The 18,582-nt window shown below is 32.9% G+C and overlaps 1 protein-coding gene across 2 annotated transcripts in view; it reads left to right on the top strand.

The window, feature by feature from the left end:
• LOC118191883 (uncharacterized) overlaps positions 1-18,582 on the top strand; it is a 166,033-nt gene that overhangs the window by 93,672 nt on the left and 53,779 nt on the right. For both annotated transcript variants that reach the window (XM_085816605.1, XM_035362738.2), the window contains 3 exons: positions 2,386-2,640; positions 15,341-15,433; positions 16,786-17,003. In XM_085816605.1, coding sequence (XP_085672731.1) covers positions 2,386-2,640; positions 15,341-15,433; positions 16,786-17,003 — 566 coding nt within the window. The remainder of the gene's footprint in view (positions 1-2,385; positions 2,641-15,340; positions 15,434-16,785; positions 17,004-18,582) is intronic.

Genomic DNA, 18,582 nt, shown 5'->3' with positions numbered 1-18,582 from the left:
GCAAAACTACTGCATTTGTCACGCGTAATGAAGATTAATTTAATGAAAAGAAATGGAATAAATAAAGAGTGTGAATTTCGGATATAAGAAATTGAATTCGATTTTTGCAGGTTACAGATAGAATACTAGAAAGCTATAATTTTTATTTTACAAAAAATAAATAAATAAAATAGAATAAAATTCTTCAGGAAATTATATCAAGCTTTCTCAATTTGGAATACGAAATATGGATAAAAAATAATTTTATTTTATTTAATATAAACTTAAACGCAAGCGGTATATTTTTCAACCAAAGAAAAAATATCAAAAAATTGTTTGTTTTTTTATTAAAGCAATTTATAAATGAAGGAAAACATCATTTACTATATTTAATTGAGTTTGTAAATGTAAGAAAAGCCATTTACTTTCATTTGAAATTACGTAATTTTGCAAAAGAAGAAAAGCATTTATTCTTTGCTAACAAACTGAATTTTAAAATATCGTAAGACCGCTAAATACTGGTAGCTCGACCTGGGCTCAAATTCTGCCAAACAAACTGAATATATAAATAATAGGGGGACCGGAAAGTAATGTCGTTTCTGCGTATGTAGACAACAACATGCTAAGGGCAGAAGTGGACGCAAATCCATGTCAAACACTCTTAACCAACCTTGGTCGATCCTCCAAGAACATTTAAAGCAGAATGGAAAAATAAGCAAAGCAGGTGTTTGAGTCCCCCATAATCTGTCCGAAAAGAACAAAGCTAACCTATCCATCTCATGCAACGTATTGCTTCAACGGCACCATACAGAACCGCTTTTTGATCGTTTGATTAGTGGGGACAAAAAAAATAAGTCCTATATGATAATCCAAAACTCAAAAGGTAGTTTTAATAGATGTTGCAAAGGGCTTACATCCCAAAAAGGAGCTTCTGGATGTTTGATGGAGTATTCGCGGAATTGTTCATTTTGAATTGCTGAAACCTGGAAAAACTGTTAATGCAGACCTTTATTGTGAACAATTGGATGGACTGAACCAATCTTTAATCGAAAAATATCAATTGTCAACAGAAAAATCGTCATTCTGCAACACGACAATGCAAGACCGCACTGTGCAAGACGAACACTGGAAAAAATGAATGAATTGGAGTGGGAGGTACTGCCATGCTCATCCACCATGCTCGGCCGATATCGCAGCATTGTATTTCCATTTATTCGGATGCCTACAACATTTTCTTAGTGGCAAAAAATTTGAAAATTTGGATGATGTCCAAAATGTCCTCTCGAGATATTTTACTCAAAAACCAATTGATTTTTATCGGTCCGGGATTAAAAATCTGCACTTTAGATGGCAAAAGGTTGTCGATAACGAGGGTGATTATATTATTGATTAAAAATAAAAACTTGTTAAGAATGTATTCGTTTGAATTTAATGTAAGAAAGCGACATTATCGGTTCCCCTATTATTTTCGTCATTCCCCCCCCCTTATGTAACGCAAATACGAAAGGGTTCCCCTTCGAAAGTCTTCCAAGAAGGCAAACCTTTCCTTGGCAGAAAGCCCCCTTGTGTACTTCGCTGCTGTGTTTATTTAGGCCAACCAATCAAAAATATTTTCAAATAGTGTGAAGAATTGCTGACATGGATTGTTTCCTGGCACCCTTTTTTAGCTCTTTTTCTTTCCTCTCCTCTCTTCTTCCCCTTTTTCTTTTTTCGTGTGTCGGGGAAGAGTGTATACCTTAAAGATTTGCAAGAAATGATAAGAGAAAGTAATGTGTTGTATCTTGCCCAAAAAACGTGTTCATCCAGAGCAGTGGTTCTCAAGCTTTTTTGTCTCATGCCTTCCTTTCTTCACTGTTGGACGATAATTGCCCCCTTTCCCAAATTCTAAAAATATATATTTATTTAAATTTAGATTATTTTAAATATGTTTTATAAATTAAACAAGAAAAGCATAGAAAATGTTGGTAAGTATCAAACCTTGAAAAAAAAAAAAGGAGTTTTTTATATTCATAAAATAAAACTAAGTACTTAACAATTCCCTCCTGGAATGAATTCTTCATCGATTAAGAACTGGAATTGGAGTCTTTTATTGATGTGCGAATACTTGCAGTCTAAAATACATGTCTTTGCTAAAAACCGGGCAATGATTTAATGTCCTTATAGCTTCTTAAAGAAAGCAGTCTTTCCATTTAGTTTTTTATGCGATTTGGTTATTTCATGTTCTTCTTTGTTCAATAACAATAGGATGGCCATCCCTCCAGGAAGATATCCCAACAGGTTTTTTAGAAATGCTTTTTTATTTTGAATACTGTCGAAAATATAAAATATCTGTAGTTTTCAACTCTGCATTTTGTTTTTCAGAGAGAACTATTGAATATAATGCGATAATTTTTTATATATTTCTAGGCTGCTTACCTCTTTTGATCCAACTTCTCCATAATCCCGATGAAAACTCAAACACTTACCACATGGTTCACGCAAAGAGGGTGAACTTCGAAATACGGGAGAGGGCAAGCCAAGTCCTGCACAACATAGTTTTCTCCCAGCCTGATGACAAGAAAGGCCGGAGAGAAGCGAGGGTCCTTCGTCTTCTCGAACAAATCAGGGATTATTGCGACATGCTGAGAAGTCTTGACGCTGTCATAGATGACAATAGGAATGGTTGGTAGTTTCTCTTCATTACATTTCTTTTGAAATAGCGCAGAACAAGAAAGGTTATGATTTTTCCTATTTCAACCTTTGTCAAAACTTACTTAACCTTTCATACCCTTGAGCTATTATTATCTGTATCAAGAACTACTATTCTTTCTTTACCAGGAAGAGTTTAAAAGGCCACATGTTCAAAATTTCAATAAACGCAGGAAAAAATGCTTTTATAAGAATTTGGCAGATTTCGTTATGTTCAATCTAGTTCCATAATTACCTCCAACATTCAGTGCTCTTCAGGAGACTAGATATTAGTATTTTCTCCTGAAGGTATTGAATTTCTGACATCCGACTTATTGCTCTGACAACCACAAAATACTGTTTTCAGAGGCTTGTTTTTGATTTGTTTGACCCCAAAATGTATTATAGGTTGTCTTAAACATTTAAAATCTTTAATCTATTAGAGAAATTTATCAAAGTTATCTTGTTGTTTTGCATTAAATCAGCCAGCTACTGGAAAGTTATGAGCGTTTATGGAATGAAAGCTTTTCTCTCATATGATATTTGTAGTTGCAGTTAATGCATCGATCATTTAACTAGAAGTTTCTGTGTTTCACTTCAAGTAAGACAACAGCTATACTACAATAATACCTCCCATCCAAAAGATCCTATCAATTTCATAACTGGTTCTCATACAAAACTTAGTGAACAATCAGTCATTCATCCAGTTAGGATCGATCGACCACCAGGCTTCTCTCAAACTTGTCTGTCTTCTAAAGTGACAACTGAAGTGAGCGTAGAAACCACATTGGAGAAGGGTTAAAAGTACCCTTTATTAAATCTTTAAAATTCACAATGCGTCGACTCGACGTTAACACACTGCGCCTCACTCGGGCGGTAACTCAAATAACAAGAATTAAACTGAAATTCGAAGATATTAACAAGAGGTAGAAATTACTCTACAGGGCTCAGAAACTTCTGTTACTAAAAACCGCGTCGAAGTCTAGTGGCAGCAAATTAATAACTGTTATACCACGTAAACCAGCAATAAATGCAGAAATAGAAGCTCAGGCTACAGAGCCAAAGCGATTGCCCAACTCTCTCACTTCCCCTTCTAGAACTCGGTATTTAAAACTTTTTTCCTGAAGGTAGAATTTGTATTACTTCACGCGCGCTACCAAATCTAAATATTCTGGCATTGACAATTAGGGGAATAAAGGCTTATAGGAAAGAAAGTAAAATTAAATTAAATTTGTTATTTAAAATCCCTACAAACTTTAGATGGAAATTCTTTCCATCTAAGTAATTAAGACAATATCTGGGTAAGTGTGAGAGCGAGGCAGTGAGATAGGGGTAAGGAATTAGGGTAATCATTTCCTCCCGTGTGCTTCTGTAGCGTAACAGTTAGTACATGAAACGGTATTTCGAAGATTCCAAGCTTGACTGACTGCAGGCAAAGACAAGGCCATTTATCGTGAATTTCTCTATCATACATTATCTTTATTAATCACCATTAAGTGTACATTCACTATATTAATCATCATCATTTTCAAATTGCATCAGGACATTAAGTTTGGGGCTGTCTTAAGTAACGAAAGAGAGATCCTTGTCTAATTTTCGGAGGTTGTTGTGGATTTGTGTCCGGTTCTGAAGACAGATGCTGTCAAATAATATGTTTTATTGTAGTGAATTGTCTCGAAAGCAACAATTAAAACTTAAAGAACCATATAAATACAAAAATATTCAGAAATTTCCTTTTTTGGATGTATTGATGATGTTTCATTTGATTTCGTTTTGAAATCCAGAATTTTTATTTTTGGATATTATTCCTTTTCCATATGCCTGGTGCTTTTAATAAAAAGAAAATTGTGGGTATTTGTTTTCTAGGTCTCAAGAAAACTGTTGATAGAGTATGGCTGAAAACTGCCATACTACAGCCATTTGCTTATACCTCATACCTGTGGTTCGTCCTCTCAGTAATTGGTTTCTTGATCGAAAATTCAAGATAAGAATTCATCAGAAAAGCAACGCAATAAACTCCTCCCAAGCATGTGGGCACACAATGGACAACGTAATGTTTAATATTTTTTTAAAAAATTAAAATCAGAACTACCTGGTTGTGTTTTGAGTAACGTAAGCGAATGATAACACTTTAAATGTAATTTTTTATATCTCCAGAGTGATACGAAGAAACTTTCTTAATGTGATATTTTAGTCTAGTTATAAGGTATTTCTTTCGCCTTCTTACCATGTCTTCGTGGTGTAGTGGTCAGCACGCTCGACGCGTATTCGAGAGGTCCGTGGTTCGAGTCCCGGCGAGGGCACTGCTCATTTTTTCATCTCTCCAGCTTCAGAAATACTTAGTGTCTCTGCATAGTAATCGATGGAGAATATTTAAAATGACACTTCAAACATTAATTTCTTCTTTTAGGACAAAAATTTGTTGCTGAGTTAATAGTCAATTCTTCCTTGGTAGACAAGAAATCTCAAATACAAAAATAAAGTACACGGGAGTTAATTTGACAGAAAACTAATCGCTGAAAAACAGTTGCATACGATTGCTGATGAGATTAATTAAAACAATTGTCAGCATTTTTAACTCTAAAAAAGATTAACCGAAATTTAACCGTAATAAAACTAAAGACCTTTATATGTTAACATAGAGATTTTTCTTTAAATACTAGGGCACTGCTTCCTTTTGGGAAACATATATTGGAATGCAAGACATTGTCTTTAAAAAGTTGTGCAGGTAAATTCTTCTATATTAGTTGTTGTTTCCTGATACTTAACTGATACTTAAGAAACTCACTTATCCATCGTGTGCTTTAAATACATTGCCATCTGGCCCATCTTTAAAGCCGCTCACAATATGTTTCGTCCCGGGACATGTCCAGGTCTATAAAAGAAGAGGTACTTTATCATCTTGGTTGTGACTGTACCCTCAGAAGACCTCAAAACGTTCCTCACACTGGGAAACGTCGAAAATTATTTCCTGTCTATTGGCTATGCCCTGCACTTCATATTTTTCTTTTAATTTACTCAAAGATCTATAAAATAAAGGTGAACAACTCATGTTCTTTTAATGGGGTTTGGAAACGGAACTGAAGAAGAAGCAAGAAATAATACTTACAATAACAAGAGTTAAGTTCGCTTTGCCTTATATTCGCTTCTTTCCTAATTTTCTTTGTATTTAATGTCGCCCCTTAAATGCCCTCAAAGGATCCACTACACTGAAAGTGAGAAGGCTGAACTTTTAGCTAAGCTGCTGGAAACTCAGTTTTGAAAAGCCCTGGCTTGGACAACATCACCAATACCATGTTCAAGAGGTTCTCCATCAAACTGATCTTCATCTTCCTACTCACCAAGATCTCCAATGTGATACTCAAGCACCATTTCCCAAAGCCTTGGAAGACAGCCAAAGTAATTTCTGTTCCCAAACATGGCAAATCTCCATCTCAGCCTGACTCCTACAGGCCCATTAGCTTACTTTCATCACTGAGTAAAATTATAGAAGCTGTTCTGTTAAGACGGATCAACAACTATCTGGATAGATACTAGCAACGTAATAGCTCCTCAACAGTTTGGGTTCAGGAAGCAGCTGGGAACTACCAACCAACTCTACAGGGTGTTGAAACCATCTCTGAAGGATCTCAGAATGGAATCTTCATTGATATAGCCAAGGCTTTCGTCAGAGTGTGGCTGGACGCCCTCATCTACAAATTACACAGTCTGGGTTTCCCAGACTACATCACAAACATCACCAAGTCCTATCTGAATGGTAGACACTTTGTCGTTCACATCTGTGGTACAAACTCCACACCCGTCCCATTAGGGCCGGCGTCCGACAAGGGTACCTTTTAGGGCCCACTTACTTCAATATCTATGTTAACGACATCCCTACAACACATTACACAACAATAGCTATGTATGCAGACGACACAGCGATCCTCGCCCAAAGTGAATTTGCTGGTTCATTCATCCAACGGTTATAAATTTACATTAACTTACTAGAGACTTGGCTCGTTCAGTGGAAGATACAAGTAAACGTGGGGAAAATCCAAGCAATCCCCTGGGCCAAGCAAGTCCCTTATCTTGGTAGGACCCTCACTAAAACTCTCTCATAGACCCAACACACCACAGCTATTTTACAAAAGTTTCGAGCTCGCAAAGCTAGACTCTTTCCCCTAATTGCTTGAAACAGTGTTTTATCTATAGATAACAAGTTACTCATTTATAAATCCATTTTGTGTCCATTACTTTGTTATGCCTGTCCTGTATGGGCCTACTCAAACAAAAATTGCAGGAAAAAAGTTCAAACTGCACAAACTAGCACTCTCAGGCAAATCGCTAACTCACAATGGTACATAAGAAATCAGAGAATTCACGAGGAACTGGAGGTTAGTTTACTCAGATCTCACTACTACAAGATAGCTAAAAGATTTCACGAAAAGCAAAAATCCATCAATAATCCTGCTATTAAAGTTGCCAACTATGATCCCAATGATCTCACTAATATTAACCTTCCACTAGCTATACTCAACCCCAGGATCATGTAACTTCCTGCTTGCTCTTATGCTTGTATTTACATTGTGTATAACTCTATTGCTTTATCTATTGCCAACTTATGTTTTTGTGCTTTTTACATATTAATCTTATTACTCACTACTTATATAATTGCATTATGTTATTTTATGTTACTTTTTGCTGCATACTATACTGTTTTACTACCAAAGGATTCGAGGTGCCTTCACTCACACTTAATCTTATTGTAACATGCTACTAACTTATGCTTTTCAGGACCTATCACCAGCTCCATGGCTCTGTGCTCCCAGATTCTATTTACGCACTAATACCTTGCTACTTATGCTTCTCTTGAGAAATCACTTATTACCTATCGTTACTCAAAATTTAAAAAATTATCTAGATTAATTTTTAAAAAAATAAATAAAGTTAACCTGATGCCAATCCCCTTACATACTTTCATCAGGTTACTCTTTGTTACCTTTCGTAATTTCTTTCAAATGTTCTACATGGGGTAAGGCTTTTAGCCTAGGCACCCAGGTGTCATGACGCATCGTTCCACTGGAGATTGTATTGAATGTAAATATACTCAAATCCCCTTTAAAAATCCTTCACGAGGGTATTTTAGATAAAACATAAAATCTTTCATTCTTTTGCTAAAATAGAATACCGTACTTATCCTTGCGTCAGGTGAATGCTTCATTAGGTAAGTAAGTAATTTTAGGCTTCCCTGCCCCGTGAACTAAATCACAATACAGGTCTACTCCTCCTTTGGGCACGTCGTGGAGGTTCAACCTCCACTATTACCCTCCAAGGGAACAGCGCACCACCTGGATAAGACACCAGGCAGCACCGGTCGTCTAATGCTCCTACCAGACGCTTGGGCGAGCCCGTCGCAGCAGGACATTACCGTGGCCTTCGAGATAACATGGCCTGGTTAGCTGCGAGTGACGTCACGAAAGGCGTCCGATCCTTCCGTGACTTTCTTTGCTTCAGAATTGAATGCGAGCGTTTCGTTCGATGTTTAGAGTGTTTTGTTTTTAATAATGCATAATGATTAAATTTCCAGAGACTTGACGGGAAAACGTATATAAAAGGTCGTATATTCATTTGCAGTTAAGATTAATAACTTAATAAATATTATTTTTTAAGAAATATTCACGAAATTTTCTATGCCATGTTTTAGGTTATCTTGTGCATTTTTTTTTTACACTGTATTGTAATAATTTGTTAGGATACACTCAAAAAAGAAAGTTTTGAAATAAGGAAATAAAAAGGCTGTTATTTATTAACATAAAAATGTCTTTACAGTTGGAGAAGGAGAGGAATGAAAAGATTTAGAAATATAAAGATTTAGAAACTAACAAAAGTAAATATAATTTAGCAAATTAAAAGACATAAAAAATTATTTTTCCTTGAAACTATAAATATTTCAGGGCTTCCAAACACTATGCAAATACATTTTTAATTCATTTAAATTACTATCTAATAAAATGAAAAGCAGTTCAAAAGCCACAGAAAAAATTTAAACCTCAAAACTTTGTAAATTAAATAAATTACAATTTTCCTGCAACATTACAGAAAACGAATAATTTTCACATATTTATATGTTATCTATAGCAATAATTATAATAATATTTACGTCATTTAATAATATTTACATTATTACTTATATGTAGATGCATAATAAGTAATATATTTGCAAATAAAAGCCATCCATAAAATGTTCCACAAAAGCGTAAAATCAATAAATTTGCCAACGAAAATCTCAAAACAACTATACATAGAACAAACCATCATTTCTGTCTAATTAGCAAATACTGTGCAAGTTGTACTAGTATACTGAAGCAATAATTAATTGCAATTGATAATTTATTTTGAAAATTATGAAGTATTATCAAATAATAAGGAAACAGCAAAAGCATTAATAAATTTAAATGTAAAAGGTACATTATTGAAAATATATTTGAACTGCATCATATTTAGTACACTATTTTTAAAAAATGAAACAATGTCATTTACATACTCATATCTTTTCCATCACGTATTCTTGACTTTTTTAAGTTTCCTTTTAAGTTTTGTTCTTTCTCAAAAATTCATTAAAAATATGCTTCTCCATCTTAGCTCTTTTTTCCTTCTTGCTCATCCTCTGAGGGGTTGGAATTTCAGATAAGTATTTTGGACAACCAGAAAAAATGCATGGGTAAGCATCGTTATTTAATTTAGGATGCCCTCTACACATCTGAATAAAAGTACCTTCGTTTGTTGGTAAATAATCATAGCGAATAATATCATCTTTTCGAAAATATTTTTCACACACAACGCTGCGATCACTTGGAATAAAATTTTTCCTTAAAATTCTTTTGATCCATAAATCCCGTTTTACTGTATCTTTTGGAAATTTGAATACTGATACATATTCGTTGGTGCCATCGTAATTGGATTTGCATGCTGGAACGCAACATCTTGCAGGCATGATGAAGACAGCTCTACATAGACGTCGATCGTTATTCTTGTTAACAAATAAGTTAACTAGTAATCTCAATTTAAAAACGAAAATATCCTTAACAACATTACTTAAATTTAGCAATAAAAAAGACACGAATAATAAAACAATACAGCACGCGATCAACGTAATAAGAAGTCTTCGCTTGCAGTGTCCACACAATGCAGGGCGAAGGGTGAAAGTTCAGACGCCTTACGTGACGTCAAATCACGTGACTCTGCAGCTGACCAGGCCATCTAATCTCGAAGGCCACGACATTACCCAGCGAACCCGAGGGAAAACCCCCGGGCTACTAGTACCCCGCCGCGCTAGGACGTGCCAGACTCCGAGGGCGGCCAATAAGTGACCTTTCCCAGAGCCTTCAGAACCACCAAGTTCATAAATTTCATACCCCCGTGGCCGAGACTGCCTAGGTACAGACTGCCTAGGCCAGTAGCTTCGCAGAGTTCTCTACGTCGACCCCCGGGGGGGGGGAAGGCTTCATTAGATAATGGAAATTTTTTGAAAGAGTTATGAATTCTTTTTTGCACATAAAAGGAGATCAAGAAACCAGAAACTAAAAAAAAAGCTATTTTTATGCATTTCATCGATTAAGATTTCTTGAAAAACTAGGATTATCGTAAAGGGCGTTTACGATTTGTTAGGGTTGCTCTCAGCAAGATAGATTTAACTTGGTAGCTAGAGTGTAAAATCGAAGTTTAAAAATGCTTGTTTTAAAAATTGTGTGAATGAATAATGACCCCATAAAAATTACCCCGTGGAAGCTAAAGATTGTGTTCCAGAGAAATCTGTTTTTCAAAGATTGACTTTTTATCATGAATGCCTGACATCTTGTCTACACAGAAGTAAGTAATTAAGGAGATTAAGGAAGGGTGAATTTAACTGAGAAAAATGTAGTTAATGAGGGTGCTTGTTTAATGCATTAATTTTCTTACTAGAATAAACGTAAGCTGTTCCTTGTGTAGAATGAAAGGCATTTGTGATGTTTAATTCCAGTATCGATTTCTCATTAGATTTGCTTCTCTGCGAGAAAGCCGCGTGAGACAAAATTGGTTTGAAAAATTGAAATTGGTGAAATAAAAAATGGTTTGAAATAAAAATTTGGTTTGAAATGTGATTTAACTAAACATATGGTGTAGCAGAAATTTCTTTTCAGACTTTTGTTTTAGGTCGAATGCTCTGTATCACACGAATAGTAGTCTTCAGAATTTTTTTTATGCTTCAGTATCCTGACCTTATAATACAACATACTCGACACATAATCTAATCTTTCATTTTCTATTCCTTCACGTTTCGTAAATCTGAAAGAACTTTCATTTTATTGTCCTTTTAAAAATCTCATACAGGTATAAAATATGTTGCTTAACTCTTGCATGCAGTCGCCTGTGTTTCCTACTGTGCCTCAAAACGATTAAAGACTAAGAACGGCTGATTATAGACCCATGGTTCCATTGATAAATCAGTTAAATAATGTAGACTTTCAGACAATGACAATTTTGTTCACGTGGCACATTTTAGTAAAAATAACGAAATTCAAACTTTTATGCATGACCCTCCACAATGATAGATTCCTTTAGTAAATCATTTCTTGCCACACTAAACAACTTTTTGGAAAGAAAAAGAGGTTATTGGTTTCATTTAGCATCTTGAAGCAGAATGTGTGCTACTTCACTTATGGGAAATATTGATTGTAAATCTTTTGCTCATGCAACCCAGAGAAAAAAAAGTGCACTGCTCTGTATCTTGGATATCGAAGTCTTTCGTTTATTAACTAAATTAAAAATAATAGCTTAATTAATTAATTTAATTATTACTTCTATACGTGGTATTAATTTATGACACAATAATAGCACATCAAGCTTCCCTTCCCCACCATATTGCAGTGGCATGTTGAAAGTTGGTTTAAAATAACTCAACTTACACTCTGCGTCTTGAATTTCTGAGAAGCAATTCTTAAACTAGTAGATATATCGTAACGGTTCAGCTTGAAAATGTTTCATATATTGAAACACAAGTTAAGATAATTTTTTTAAACTTTTTATGATTTTTTAATACTATTTCAATTGTTAGTGAACTTTTCTTTAGGGTGTAGGAAAACTCAGTGTTTGTTGAAGTAGAATTCATCATAGCAGTAGCTCTTTTAGCGATTCAACATTATCGCAACCTACAATGTGTAAGGAAATGAAAGAAGAATACGACGCACAGGAAAAGAGAATGAAGAATTTCGAGAATTTATTAATTTTATATCTACTTCAATCGATGTGGTTTTTCTTGCACTTAGCTTTAGCAGGCATTTCATCGTTTTTCTAATTAACTCTGAGGTATTTAACTATAATTCTGAAAATTGCAGTTTTTATAAGCAAAACAAAATTCTCTAATTTGCAAAATTACCCTCAAAGTATTGCCAAATCTGCATTATTAAACTACTTTCTCTAAAGAAGAGGAATAGCGCAACATATCAAATTCAAGGAACCAACGAAAACTATATTTTTGTTTTTAAATTTTAGCATTTATACAGAGTATACCTATAGAGAAGTAAGCTCCAAAAGTGGCCGAGCGTTTTGAAGACAGCTCAATCTATTAGCTCCGCCCAAGTAAACCGGCTGGCCGCGTGGTTGGTTTTCGTAGTTCTCCCCATGTGAATGCGACCAATTTCCCGTAGAAAGTCGTTCACGAAGGCATTCCTTCATGTAGACAGATAGCTTTGTGTGTTTTGCGATAGCCAGGCAACCTGCCTGCAGAGAAGGAAAAATGGCAGAGAAGTTAGCTTTAATTGCATAAAATTTAATAAAGCCTAAAATAAGGCCTGTGCACTTAATACTGTATGTTCCCAAATATTTTGATAGTAAATATTTCTGTACCTTTTTATAATGTGGAATAAAATATTAAATTTTGTAATGAAGTTAAATGAAACAGTGTATAGAATATGCTGAAAGTGTATGGAGATATCCGGAAATGAATTGACATGAAAAATTTTATGTCATTTGAATTAAAAATTATGTATGGAGATTGTTATTAAGAATTTGAAGATCGTCCTGTTTTCGCTACAATAAGTGCAGACTCATTTGCGCGAAGTTTTCATATCATGTTGAAATGTTATGTTTGTAAAATTCATATTTCATATGATTTGGAAGCGTTTGTAGGCTTCTAAAAAAACTATCACATTATTTGTAGCCATGATAGAAGTTTTTATGTGAGTTACGAGATTATTCTTATATCATTGATGTTCCTGTCCGATCGGGCAATTCTTAGATTACCTCGGCATTGAAGGAACTTGTCTTCAAATGAAAAGGTTTCTGAATAACAGAATAAATCTGAATCCCAAATTCTAATGATTCATTCCATTTCTGTTACCTGATTATTGGAGCCGATATTCACAATATCTGATGATTCAAAAATAAAGCATTGATTATGAGAGAAGTATTAATCAAAAATCAGAAATTTCGCAATTTAGTAACATTTTAATAATATCACTTCCACTTTTAATAATACCACTATGCAGCCAGTTGAAAGAATCTTACACAAGCACAATACGAGATTTTTCCGCTTCTACAAACTTCCTTTAGAATTTTTTTTCTTTAAAAACTGTAATAACTTGCTATTTTTCTATTTTTGAAAAAGTTATAAACACCTTCGGATAAATGTTTCTGTAACTTATTTTCAAAACACCTATTAAAATTAATTTTGTTTCTCTATAAAATCTCAGCATGTTTGGATACATAAACTACTTAAGACTCAAATCTGAAAGTTAAGTGAATTATCGTTATGTTTCGTAAGAATATATATAAAATAAGAAGAGCGTTATAGAAATTATTAAAGAATACTTTTATAAACTCGAAAAATAATTCAACAAAAATCATTTCTTGTGCTTACTAAAACAGCCAGCATTTGTGGCATAATGCAAAAGGTAATAAATTTAGTTTATAGCTAAGTTGCAAGCAGCCAAAGGCTACATAGAATGAGTAACGCAAATATTACCTCAGACCTAATATCGGCGTGAGGAGCTTAATGGAGAGAATAACGCAACGTCGCAGACAGGCTGCTATCAAGAAGGTTCAACTAGTAACGTGACTTTCATATTCAACAATACACTCATATTCAACAATATAAAACACACTCATATTCAGCAATCTAAAACCATCCTTTAAATTTTATCTATTTCTACTTTTTCTATATGCGAACTAAAATTTGTATTTTGGCAGGAAAACGGAAAGCAAGAAAGCCAAAAAAGCTAATTAACATAAAATAACTGGTTAATAAAAATATATAAATCTTTATATCTTCCTTTCCAGAATTTAAGTACTCGCAACGAAGATCTTTAACTACCTTGTGAAGATTTTAAATTATAACTAACCATGAACCAGTTTCTTACAAGCGAAAGATCTTACATTAAAAGCTAATCTTACAGCTGTATTGACAAAGAGCTGGATCTTGAAACGGTTTTCTTCGATTTACAATAAATCAGTTGGTGATCTCCTTCTAGTCATCTAGAAAGAAAAAGATTGTAGCGAAAACATTCAACAGATATTACATTACTTTTAGTTTAATTCAGCCTTTTTTACCCTTATCTTATTTAAACGTTTCATCCAACATCTTTTCCTACAACTTTATTCGAACTTTCTACTTTATCCGAAATTTCATGAATTTCATATAAATCTCTTCCCCGCTGCTCTCCAGTAAAAATGTACTGAAATGACTAGGCGAGTGTCTTTTATATAAATAGTACAATACTACCATTACCCCATATCCTGTACTATGCACCATCTACCTTGTATCTCTTTCAATGGGAAATTTTGCACGAAAAATGAAGCAAAAGCTGATTGATTATACTTGTATGTTTCAACAACGTGCAGGCAATTGCATAGCCTTCCCTACTTAGGTCGTGGACTTCAGAAAGCTTGTTATGGCGAAGTAAGAGTTCAAATTAAATGAAGATGTAGAAAATTACTAATGTAATAATGTGGGCAGAGTGATTCTTTCTAAACAGGTTTAATCTATGCAGGTATAATAACAAGCCTAAATTATACTTCGTTACATTAATACTAGCAATAGATTTTAATTTTAGAAAACAGTATCTACAGTACTGTGAAACCTCAGCATCTTCGATCATAAGTTAATGTGATTGATCCATATCTTAATTCAGCTGAGTTGTTTAAAAGTAATTGAAGCTGTGCCATGAAAAACATATATCAAGCAGAAATCCTGGTTGCGATAATGTAAAATAATAATTCACTTAATTTATATTTAAATAATTTTGTTGATATTATATTAACACTACCGCTGCGCTAAACATAATGCTAACCGAAGAGAGATACGAAAGAAGATGAACGGAAATTAAGCAATCGGCCATATAAGAACAAAAAATAAAAATAAAACTTATGAATGTAACACTTCTAAATTATAATGAAAAGTATTAATAAAATTATGTTCTTTAAAATATAACTGTAAGCCAGTTTGATGTGCTTCAAAATTGCAAGTTAACAATCATAGATTTTGTAAGAGAAATTTCTGATTTTTCGAAATTAATTTGGCGCCCCTTTTAATTATTCACTTAATCCAAGTGAGATACTTTCCTTTATCGCGGCTGGGTTTATATCATTGGATAAGAAACATTTGTACTGATTTAGCTCTCTCTTCGTATGTCTTTACTGAGTTATCAGTTTTATTCTAATTGTTGCATATTTTCAGCTCGTTGTGTAGACCAGCACCTTGGTCCGTCAGTAGCAGCACTGATGAAATTGTCATTTGACGAAGAACACAGATATGCAATGTGCCAATTAGGTAAGAAATTTGGTAATAGTTAATCGTAAACATTAATCATATCTTCAGTTATTTTCTGTTATCTTAATTACCAATATAATAAAACAGCTAAACATAATATTTGGTTACAATTAGAAATAAATAATTAATTTGGTTTCATAATAAAACTAAAACAGGTACTTCTAGCTTTCATAGGAAAAATGCTATTTAAAAAAGTGTTTTAACAATAAATGTGAAAGATACGGGAAATTTAGCATATAATGTTAATAAAAGGAATTTATTTTTATCTAAATTTCAATAAATTATGTTCAGTGCATTTAAAAAATTATCCATTCTTTTAATTTATCAGTTTTTTTTTCCTGGCATGTGCCTGTTTTTTATTTTCTTTCTCCCTTTCCCCTTACTGTTGTTATTATTTTCAGTTTCGAAAAAAATCACATCATACATATAAAATTTTGCTGCAAATCTGGAATCTGGATGAATAAAATCTTTCAGTTATTATTGATATTATAAATGTATATTGCTGGATACAGTATCAAGTTAATCAAAAGTTATTTTATCAGGATATCTTAATAACTTGTTGCAAGTGCTGTTTTATATACAAAGTCAGAAATAAAATATATTTTAACACCGTATAATAGGTGCAAAATTTCTGACTCTTATTTTTTGTTTACATTCCCACTGCATTAAAGATAAAAGTAAAATTTATGGCGAAATCTGATAAACTGCAAACCTCTATATTTCTTTTTTTCTTTTTAATTTCATGCCAAAGGTAGTTAATTAATATTTTTCTTTTTATACCATTTTATGTTTGATAATGAAGTGCAGAAACAACCGCCGAACTTTTAAATTAATTTCTTTTTTTTAATTTAGTTTCAATATTATTCAAAACTGAATATTAAATTTTATGAATTAGTAACAGTAGATCTGATTTGTATTTAAGAAAGGAAGCAAAATGTTTGCGTGAGTTTTAATATTTAAAAAATATTGATATACTTTAATTTCTTTTAGTTTTTAATGCAAACTTCTTCTTGGGGTATTATTTTAAGTTTCCAGATTGCAATATGTTTCGTTAACATTAAATAGGAAGGCTCGTGTGTGTATTTCGTGTTTATTAGTTTGTTTGGTTGTTTGGAGAAGTAAGATTCACAGCACCTAAAAATAAGGATAACAATTTTTAAATGTTATTTATCCTGTATATGTAATTACATTATTATTTATTCTGTATACATAATTAGATTAATGCATCATCATATGATAATCTGTAAAAACAACTTTGACAAAACTATATTAATCGACATAATTTTTTTTATTATTTATTTATTTGTGTGTTTGTGTATATGTATGTTTCATTTCAATATTCAATAAAACAGGTGGTCTTCAGGCCATCGCTGAGCTGTTGCAGATAGACCATGAAGTACATGGTTGTACCAACGACCAGTATTGCATCACCATCAGACGATATTCTGGAATGGCCTTAACTAATCTTACTTTCGGAGATGGGGCAAACAAAGCTTTGCTGTGTTCGATGCGACCCTTCATGGAGGCCCTTGTGGCTCAACTCTATTCTCCTAGTGAAGATTTGAGGCAGGTGAGTAAGGAAAAGCTTTATTTAAACAGAAAACAAAATGACATTACTACACGGATTACGGATCATCACTTTGGTACTAGCTTCAGCTACTGTGAGTTTTTTACTAGTCGATTTAGTTTATTGCCTTAAGGCAAATCACGGTATTTTTTTTTTTTTTTTAATTATAGTGCAATCGCACCAGGAGGCGGCTCTATTATTTTGGCAAAGTCAAGAGTTCAATGATTAAGTTCGTAAATTCACAAAGTCCTTATCAGCGAGTGAATTGAGCACTGCGGTCTTAAAATCTTGCAATTTAATCTTTAATTCATATAATGGAACCAGGTAATGAAATTTCTTCGCTGCTATGTTAGAAATCGAAATTATAAAATTAAAATAATATATAAATTTTATCGACTGCTAAATTAAACGCCTTTTTATACAATTCTAGCGTTATAACCGGTAAAATTGGATACTGGAATAATTTGCTATGAAAACATTTAATTTACATATCGCTGAAATTCACATTTAAAGTAATTTCAAATCAAAGCGCAGATTTAAATAACGAAGTTAAGGTGCTTTGAAACATCATGTAAAAGAAAGACGAATATTATAAGCTTTTATGCTTTTATATCTTCTATATATGATATGCTTTTATATCTGTTTGATCTTCAATATAAAAATAGGATTTACGGAGGTTGCGAAAATTTTAATAAATTAAGCCATAATTACATTTGACTCTTGAAATAAATTGAACGCATACGTAAGAACAAAGTAACTAACACTGTTGAATTTCGAGAAATAACATTTGATATCGATTACGAAAACTTTGTATGTCTGAGTGATTTCTGTACTTGAAAAGTGATTGTCGTTATTTTATTCCATGCAATGTTTAAAAATAATCATATTAAAAATCCAAATTTTTCCAGTTTCTTTCATACAATATAAGAAACTGGTTTACAGTATGTAAATTTCTATTTTTTAGAACATATACTAAACTAAAACCATAAAAATGTAACGTGCAAAAAGATTAAATCTGCTTTTTTGTTTAAATAACTCAGAGAAATGTTGAATTATGATGTTATTTTATTAAATTAGAATCGAAGGCCTGCATAACAGATTTGGTCGCAGGTCTTCATTTGTGTAAATTGGATCATATATGTAAAAAGAGTTTTGTTAGAATTGATTGTAAACCTGTCAAAGAAAAACATTTCTGCTAAAATCAACTCACGAATAACTGGACTGATACGAAGAACGACATCAATGATTAATTTTAAATCGCATTTAATCCGTGTGCAGTTATAAAAACACAAAAAGATAAATAATGAATGTTGGCATTAACAGAGAAAACACTTTTAATAATTTACATATTTTTCCAAGGAGTTTAATCTGAAGAAATGTTCATTTAATTTAAATTAGGTTAGTATTCATACCAAAAAAAAGCATACTGTAAGTAGCGGAAGAAAAAGCATCATTAAAGATGAATAAACTGAGTTAGTTGTAATTGCCATTTAAGAAGGCTAGAAAACTTGCATAATGAAATTAAATTGAAACTCTTGTTTAAAAAAAAAAAAAGAAAAGAAAAGAAAGAAAGAAAAGAAAA

The sequence above is a fragment of the Stegodyphus dumicola genome, chromosome 5 (genome assembly GCF_044657685.1).
Source record: "Stegodyphus dumicola isolate Sdum_Otavi_A_Nest chromosome 5, ASM4465768v1".
Taxonomy (NCBI): Eukaryota; Metazoa; Arthropoda; class Arachnida; order Araneae; family Eresidae; genus Stegodyphus; species Stegodyphus dumicola.
The sequence above is the reverse complement of the archived record's forward strand: the minus strand, read 5'-3'. Positions and strand labels throughout refer to the sequence as shown.